The following is an 8,638-nucleotide window of genomic DNA, read 5'->3' as shown; positions in this document are numbered from 1 at the left end:
TTTTCCGCCTCTTTTGACTTAAAAATCCGGGAATTTTGGGACCCTTCGGATCCGGGGATGCGAGGGAGGATCCGAGGTGGAATTTTGGGATTTTGGGGTTTCCAAATCGGGTCCGATTTGGGATGAGGAGGAAAAAACTGGGAATGGGAGCGGGAAGAGGAGCCGGAATTGTCCCTCCATCTTTGGATCCATGGAGGGGATTGGAGGGGTCCATGGGCGGGGACACCCCCCCCCATTCCCGGAATTCCGTTAATCCCGTTAATTAATTCCGTTGTTAATTAATTCCGTTAATTGATTCCTCCTCCGGGATGTGACCCCAAATTCCACCCGGAACACCGGTGGGATCGAGCAGGACCCCCCCACCCCCCCGCTCGGGAATTTTCCTGAATTCCCAAATTTTGGGCTGGGGATGAAGATGAGGAGGAGGAGAGCAGGGTGGGGATGAAGATGAGGAGGAGGAGGAGGAGGAGGAGGAGCCGAGGATGAAGAGGAGGAGGAGGAAGAGGAAGAGCTGAGGATGAAGAGGAGGAGGAGGAAGAGGAAGAGCTGAGGATGAAGAGGAGGAGGAGGAAGAGCAGGGTGGGGATGAAGATGAGGAAGATGAGGAGGAGGAGGAGGAGCCGAGGATGAGGATGAGGAGGAGGAGGAGGAAGAGCTGAGGATGAAGAGGAGGAGGAGGAAGAGCAGGCTGAGGAAGAGGAGGAGGAGAGCAGGGTGGGGATGAAGGACAGGAGGAGGAGGAGGAGAATGGGGTGGGGATGAAGATGAGGAGAGCGGGGTGAGGATGAAGATGAGGATGAGGAAGAGGAGGAAGAGAGCGGGGGGGATGAAGACGAGGAAGAGGAGGATGAAGATGAGGAGGAGGAGGAGAACGGGCCGGGGGGATGAAGAAGAGCAGGCTGGGGATGAGGAGGAGAGCAGGGTGGGGATGAAGATGAAGAAGAGGAGGAGGGAGAGCTGAGGATGAAGAGGAGGAGGAGGAAGAGCAGGCTGAGGAAGAGGAGGAGGAGAGCAGGGTGGGGATGAAGATGAGGAGGAAGAGGAGGAGAATGGGGTGGGGATGAAGATGAGGAGAGCAGGGTGAGGATGAAGATGAGGATGAGGATGAGGAAGAGCAGGAGGAGAACGGGCTGGGGGGATGAAGAAGAGCAGGCTGAGGAAGAGGAGGAGGAGAGCAGGGTGGGGATGAAGATGAGGAAGATGAGGAGGAGGAGGAAGAGCCGAGGATGAGGATTTGGATGAGGATGAGGATGAAGATGAGGAGGAGGAGGAGGAGGAGGAGGAGGAAGAGCTGAGGATGAGGAGGAGGAGGAAGAGCAGGCTGAGGAAGAGGAGGAGGAGAGCAGGGTGGGGATGAAGATGAGGAGGAGGAGGAGGAGAATGGGGTGGGGATGAAGATGAGGAGAGCAGGGTGAGGATGAAGATGAGGAGGAGGAGGAGGAGCTGAGGATGAAGCTGAGGATGAAGACGAAGAGGAAGAGGAGGAGGAGGAGGAAGGGCCGGCCCCGCCCCTGGGGCGGCACTTCCTGGGTCAGCGGCGGCGGCTCCGCTCGGAGCGGCCTCGGCCCGGGGGTCCCGGGGGTCCCGGGGGTCCCTCCGGGGGTCCCTCCGGGGGTCCCGAGCCCCCCGTGCCCGGCCCGGGGCGAGCGGAGCCGGCGGCGCCATGCAGGAGAGCTACGAGGCGCTGATGCTGCTGGGTGAGCGCAGGGTTAGCCCCCTCCCCAAATTCCCCCTCCCCAAATTCCCCATCCCCAAAATCCCGATCCCCAAATTCCCCATCCCCAAATTCCCCCTCCCCAAAATCCTCCCTAAATTCCTCCCCAAATTCCCCCTCCCCGAAATCCCCATCCCCAAATTCCTCCCCAAATTCCCCATCCCCAAATTCCCCCTCCCCAAATTCCCCATCCCCAAATTCCCCATCCCCAAAATCCCCATCCCCGAAATCCCCATCCCCAAATTCCTCCCCAAATTCCCCCTCCCCAAATTCCCCATACCCAAATTCCTCATCCCCGAAATCCCCATCCCCAAATTCCCCCTCCCTAAATTCCTCCCCAAATTCCCCATCCCCAAAATCCTTCTCCTCCCCAAAATCCCCATCCCCAAAATCCCCCTCCCCAAAATCCTCCCCAAATTCCCCCTCCCCAAAATCCCCATCCCCAAAATCCCCCTCCCTAAATTCCTCCCCAAATTCCTCATCCCCAAAATCCTCCTCCCCAAATACCTCCTCCAAAATCCCCACCCCAAAACCCCACAAAATCCCCCTCCCCAAAATCCTCCCCAAAACCAAATAAAAATTTTGGATAAATTTTATTTTTTTTAACCTGGAACCCCTGTGGCAGGAAGCCGTGACCCCCCAAAACCGCGACCCCCCCAGACTTCCCCTCTGATTTTCCCATTTTTGGGTTTTTTTGGGCAGATTTCCCCTCTGATTTCCCATTTTGGGTTTTTTTGGGCAGATTTCCCCTCTGATTCCCCATTTTTGGGGTTTTTGGGTAGATTTCCCCTCTGATTTCCCATTTTGGGGATTTTTGGGCAGATTTCCCCTCTGATTTTGGGGTTTTGGGCTGATTTCCCGTTTTATTTCCCATTTTTGGGTTGTTTGGCAGATTTCCCCTCTGATTTTGGGTTGTTTGGCAGATTTCCCCTCTGATTTCCCATTGTTGGGATTTTTGGGCAGATTTCCCCTCTGATTTTGGGTTTTTTTGGCACATTTCCCCTCTGATTCCCCGTTTTTGGGTTTTTTGGCAGATTTCCCCTCTGATTTTGGGTTTTTTTGGCACATTTCCCCTCTGACTCCCTGTTTTTGGGTTTTTTTGGCAGATTTCCCCTCTGATTTTGGGGTTTTTGGCACATTTCCCATTTTATTCCCCATTTTTGGGTTGTTTGGCAGATTTCCCCTCTGATTTCCCATTGTTGGGATTTTTGGGCAGATTTCCCCTCTGATTTTCTTTTTTTTTTTGGGCACATTTCTCCTCTGACTCCCCGTTTTTGGGTTGTTTGGCAGATTTCCCCTCTGATTTGGGGTTTTTTTGGCACATTTCCCCTCTGATTTCCCATTTTGGGGATTTTTGGGCAGATTTCCCCTCTGATTTTGGGGTTTTGGGCTGATTTCCCGTTTTATTTCCCATTTTTGGGTTGTTTGGCAGATTTCCCCTCTGATTTTGGGTTTTTTTTGGGCAGATTTCCCCTCTGATTTCCCATTTTGGGGATTTTTGGGCAGATTTCCCCTCTGATTTTGGGTTTTTTTGGCAGATTTCCCATTTTATTTCCCATTTTTGGGTTGTTTGGCACATTTCCCCTCTGATTTTGGGGTTTTGGGCTGATTTCCCGTTTTATTTCCCATTTTGGGGATTTTTGGGCAGATTTCCCCTCTGATTTGGGTTTTTTTTGGGCAGATTTCCCCTCTGATTTCCCATTTTGGGGATTTTTGGGCAGATTTCCCCTCTGATTTTGGGTTTTTTTGGCACATTTCCCCTCTGATTTCCCATTTTGGGGATTTTTGGGCAGATTTCCCCTCTGATTTTGGGTTTTTTTGGCTGATTTCCCGTTTTATTTCCCATTTTTGGGTTGTTTGGCAGATTTCCCCGTCGCCAGGCCCGTGCTCGTGTCCCGGCCGGAGCCCGAGGAGGAGCTGGGGGTGCCGGACCCCAACGACTCCAAGGAGTGGCAGATCCTCAGGGTGGCCCCCCCAGGTGAGCCCGGACCCCCTTTGCTTCCTCATTTTTATTTCCCCAATTTTATCCCCAAATCCCTTTTTTCTCCTTTATCCCCTTTTTTCCCTCATCCATTTTTAATTTTTTTTTATTCCCCTTTTTTTTCACCCCATCCTCTTTTTTCCCCAATCCTTTCTTTTCCTTCATCCCCTTTTTCTTTCCCCTCATACATTTTTTCTTTTTTATTCCCCTTTTTTCTCCTCATCCCATTTTTCTCCTTTATCCCCTTTTCCGCAAATTCTCTATTCCCCCCATTTTTTTCCCAAATCCGTTTTTTCGTCTTTATTCCCCATTTTTTTCCTCCTCATGCCCCTTTTTCCCCAAATCCCGTTTCTCCCTTATCCCCCATTTTTTCTCATTTCCACATTATTTTCCCCATTATTTTCCCCATTTTTCCCCATTATTTTCCCCATTATTTTTCCCCATTATTTTCCCCATTTTTCCCTATTATTTTCCCAATTTTCCCCCATTATTTATTTTCCCCATTTTCCCCCATTATTTCCCCATTTTCCCCCACTATTTTCCCCATTTTTCCCCATTCTTTTCCCCATTTTTCCCATTATGTCCCCATTTTCCCCTATTATTTCCCCATTTTCCCCCATTTTTTCCCCCATTTCCCCCCATTATTTCCCCATTTTCCCCCATTATTTTTCCCATTTTTCCCCATTATTTTCCCCATTTCCCCCATTATTGTCCCCATTATTTTTCCCCACTTTCCCCCCATTATTTCCCCATTTTCCCCCATTATTTTTCCCCATTATTTTTCCCCATTTCCCCCCATTATTTCCCCATTTTCCCCCATTATTTTCCCCATTTTCCCCATTATTTTCTCCATTATTTTTTCCCATTCTTTTCCCCATTTTTCCCATTATTTCCCCATTTTTCCCCATTATTTATTTTCCCCATTTTCCCCCATTCTTTCCCCCATTTCCCCCATTATTGTCCCCATTATTTCCCCATTTTCCCCCATTATTTCCCCTTTTTTACCCATTCTTTTCCCCATTTTTCCCATTATTTCCCCATTCTTTCCCCCATTATTTCCCCATTTTCCCCCATTTTTCCCCCATTTTCCCCCATTATTTCCCCCATTATTTTCCCCATTTCCCCCATTATTTTCCCCATTTCCCCCATTATTTTCCCCATTATTTCCCCCATTATTTTCCCCATTTCCCCCATTATTTCCCCATTTTCCCCCATTTTTTCCCCCATTTTCCCCCATTATTTTCCCCATTATTTCCCCCATTATTTTCCCCATTTCCCCCACTATTTCCCCCATTTTCCCCCATTATTTTCCCCATTATTTCCCCCATTAATTTCCCCATTTCCCCCACTATTTTCCCCATTTCCCCCACTATTTCCCCCATTTTTCCCCATTTCCCCCACCCCAAATCCCCCTCTTTTCCCCGTATTTCCTCATTATTCCCCATTCCCTTGGATCGCCCCAAATTCCCCCAAATTCCCCCAAATTTCCTCTCGTCCCCAGACTCTGCCCCCCCGAGCGACGACGACTCCGCCCCCGCCGCCGACTCCGCCCCCGAGGCCGAAGTCTCCGCCCCTCCCCCCACGCCCGACTCCCTGCTCCTCCTCCTCCTCCCCTCCCCCTCCCCGTCCCCTCCCCCCGCCCCGCCCCTCCCCCCTCCCGGGGGGCGTGGCTCGGGCAGGGGGCGTGGCCAGCGCGGGCGGGGCCGCGGGCGGGGCGCGCACCTGAGCCGCCGGCGCTTCACCTGCGCGGAGTGTGGGCGGGGCTTCAGCTACAGCTCCGCCTTCCTCAAGCACCGCCACGCCCACGGGGAGGAGCCGGGCGGCGGCGGGAGGAGGAGGAGGAGGAGGAAGGCGGGGCCGGGGCGGGGCTGCGCCCGCTGCGGGGCGGGGCTGGGCCAGGGACACGCCCCCCCGGCGCACCTGAGCGGACGCGCCCCGGACACGGGCCTCACCTGGGACACGCCTGGCAGCGGTGCCACGCCCCTCGCCTGTGACACGGCCCTCACCTGGGACACGCCCCTCACCTGTGACACGCCCCTCACCCGTGACACGCCCATGCCCCTCACCTGTGCCACGCCCACGGCCCTCACCTGTGCCACGCCCACAGCCCTCACCTGGGACACACCTGGCAGCGGTGCCACGCCCCTCGCCTGTGACACGCCCCTCACCCGTGACACGCCCACGGCCCTCACCTGGGACACACCTGGCAGCGGTGACACGCCCCTCACCTGTGCCACGCCCCTCACCTGTGACACGCCCACGCCCCTCACCCGTGACACGCCCCCCACCTGTGCCACGCCCACGGCCCTCACCTGTGCCATGCCCCTCACCTGTGCCACGCCCATGCCCCTCACCTGTGCCACGCCCCTCACCCGTGACACGCCCCCCACCTGTGCCACGCCCACGCCCCTCACCTGTGCCACGCCCATGCCCCTCACCTGTGCCACGCCCCTCACCTGTGATACACCTGGCAGCGGTGTCACGCCCCTCACCTATGCCACGCCCACGCCCCTCACCTGTGCCACGCCCACGCCCCTCACCTGTGCCACGCCCACGCCCCTCACCTGTGCCACGCCCCTCACCTGTGATACACCTGGCAGCGGTGTCACTCCCCTCACCTGTGCCACGCCCCTCACCTGTGATACACCTGGCAGCGGTGTCACTCCCCTCACCTGTGCCACGCCCCTCACCTGTGATACACCTGGCAGCGGTGTCACTCCCCTCACCTGTGCCACGCCCACGCCCCTCACCTGTGCCACGCCCCTCACCTGTGCCATGGCTGACGTTTGTGCCACGCCCCTCACCCTGGACACACCTGGCAGCGGTGCCACGCCCCTCACCTGTGACACGCCCCTCACCTGTGACACGCCCCCCACCTGTGCCACGCCCCTCACCTGTGACACGCCCACGGCCCTCACCTGGGACACACCCCTCACCTGTGATACACCTGGCAGCGGTGCCACGCCCCTCACCTGTGCCACGCCCCTCACCTGTGCCACGCCCCTCACCTGTGCCACGCCCCCCACCTATGACACGCCCACGGCCCTCACCTGTGACACACCTGGGATCGGTTCCATGCCCGTCACCTGTGCCACGCCCCTCACCTGTGCCACGCCCCTCACCCGTGACACACCTGACGGTGACACGCCCCTCACCTGCGGGGATTGTGGGCGGGGCTTCGGGGGAAGCTCCGCCCTCCTCCGGCACCAGCGGCTGCACCTGGGCTGAAAGGGAGCGGGACCGGGGAAAATCCGGAACTGGAACCGGAACCGGGACTGGGAAAGAACCAGAACCAGGACTGGAACCGGGACCGGGATTGGGATCAGGACCAGGGAAATCTGGAACTGGAACCGGGACCGGGACTGGGAAAGAACCAGAACCAGGACTGGAACCGGGACCGGGACTGGGAAAGAACCAGAACCAGGACTGGAACTGGGACCGGGATTGGAACCAGGATCAGGGAAATCTGGAACTGGAACCGGAACCGGGACTGGGATCAGGACCAGGGAAATCCGGAACTGGAACTGGAACCGGGACTGGGAAAGAGCCAGAACCAGGACTGGAACCGGGACCGGGATTGGGAAAGAGCCAGAACCAGGACTGGAACCGGGACCGGGATTGGAACCAGGATCAGGGAAATCTGGAACTGGAACCGGGACCGGGACTGGGAAAGAACCAGAACCAGGACTGGAACCGGGACCGGGATTGGGATCAGGATCAGGGAAAATCCGGAACCAGAACTGGGACCTGGACTGGGACCAGGGAAACTCTGGAACTGGAACTGGGACTGGGACACAGCCAGAACCAGAACTGGAACCGGGACTGGGACTGGACGGGACCGGGACCAGGGAAACTCTGGAACTGGAACTGGAACCGGGACCGGGACACAACCAGAACCAGAACTGGAACCAGGACTGGACGGGACCGGGACCAGGGAAACTCTGGATCCAGAACTGGGACCAAGAAAACTCCGGAACTGGAACTCGGGCCTGGACTGGGACCAGGAAAACTCCGGAACTGGAATCGGGACTGAGAGATAACTGGAACTGGATTCCTCTGGAAGCAGACCGGGACTGGAACCAGGACCGGGAAACCTCCAGAACCGGGACCGGGACCCCCCAGAACCGGGACGGGACCCCCCAGAACCGGGGCCGAGCCCCCCCGGGCCGGAGGGGCAGGAGGGGGAAGGACTCTCGGGGACGTTTCCATGCCCGCGGTTTTGGGGGGACCCCCAAATCCATTCCAGCCCCCCTCCAATCCATTCCGGACCTTTGGAATCCGTTCCTGACACCCCAAATTCATTCCGGACCCCCGAAAATTCATTCCTGACCACCCGGAATCCATTCCGGACCTCTCAAATCCATTCCAGACCCCCAGAACCCATTCCTGACCTCGGGAATCCGTTCCAGACCTCCCAAATCCATTCCGGACTCCCCAAATCCATTCCGGACTCCCCAAATCCATTCCGGACTCCCCAGAATCCATTCCGGACCCCCTGAAATCCATTCCTGAGCCCCAGAATCCATTCCGGACCCCCCCAAATCCATTCCAGACCTTCAAGAAACCATCCCAGACCCTGGGAATCCATTCCAGCCCCCCTCCCCCCCACCCCCAAATCCATCCCGGACCAAAATTGGGGAAAACGACCCCAAAACCTCCGTGGGGGGCGCCCCCCGCCCCTCCCCCCTCAGTAAAGACCCCTCCATGTCCGCCGGCCGCAGTGGGATCTGTTCCCTCCCCCTCCCCAAATATTTGGGGTTTTGGGGAGGGGTCGCGGTGGGGGAGGGGAGGGCTGGGAACAGCGTTAAAACCGCCCCTCCCCCCCCCCCGAAATTAAGCCGGGCTGAATTTGGGGGGGTGGGGGCGGGGCCTGGGGGTTGTGGGGGATCTTTCCACCCCCCCCCCCATAAAAAATTTTGGGGAGGGGTCGCGATGCGGGTGGG

The 8,638-nt window shown here is 56.7% G+C and overlaps 1 protein-coding gene across 4 annotated transcripts; it reads left to right on the top strand.

Moving 5' to 3' along the window:
• The first annotated feature begins 1,546 nt into the window (after window positions 1-1,546).
• On the top strand, window positions 1,547-8,404 carry LOC116184705 (uncharacterized). Of its 4 annotated transcripts, none has more exons than XM_085565215.1 (4): window positions 1,547-1,697; window positions 3,579-3,692; window positions 5,197-5,647; window positions 5,702-8,404. In XM_085565215.1, the coding sequence occupies exons 1-4, from the start codon at window positions 1,664-1,666 to the stop codon at window positions 6,921-6,923; spliced, it is 1,821 nt and encodes a 606-aa protein (XP_085421341.1). In that variant the 5' UTR covers window positions 1,547-1,663; the 3' UTR covers window positions 6,924-8,404. The 4 variants fall into 4 exon arrangements, with proteins under 4 accessions (XP_085421341.1, XP_085421342.1, XP_085421340.1 ...); XM_085565216.1 differs by having other exon boundaries at window positions 5,197-6,553; window positions 6,851-8,404; XM_085565214.1 differs by having other exon boundaries at window positions 5,197-6,962; window positions 7,050-8,404.
• The last annotated feature ends 234 nt before the right edge of the window (window positions 8,405-8,638 follow it).

The sequence above is a fragment of the Lonchura striata genome, chromosome 35 (genome assembly GCF_050655825.1).
Source record: "Lonchura striata isolate lonStrDom1 chromosome 35, ASM5065582v1, whole genome shotgun sequence".
Taxonomy (NCBI): Eukaryota; Metazoa; Chordata; class Aves; order Passeriformes; family Estrildidae; genus Lonchura; species Lonchura striata.
Note: the sequence above shows the minus strand (reverse complement) of the source record. Positions and strands in the feature narration are given on the sequence as shown.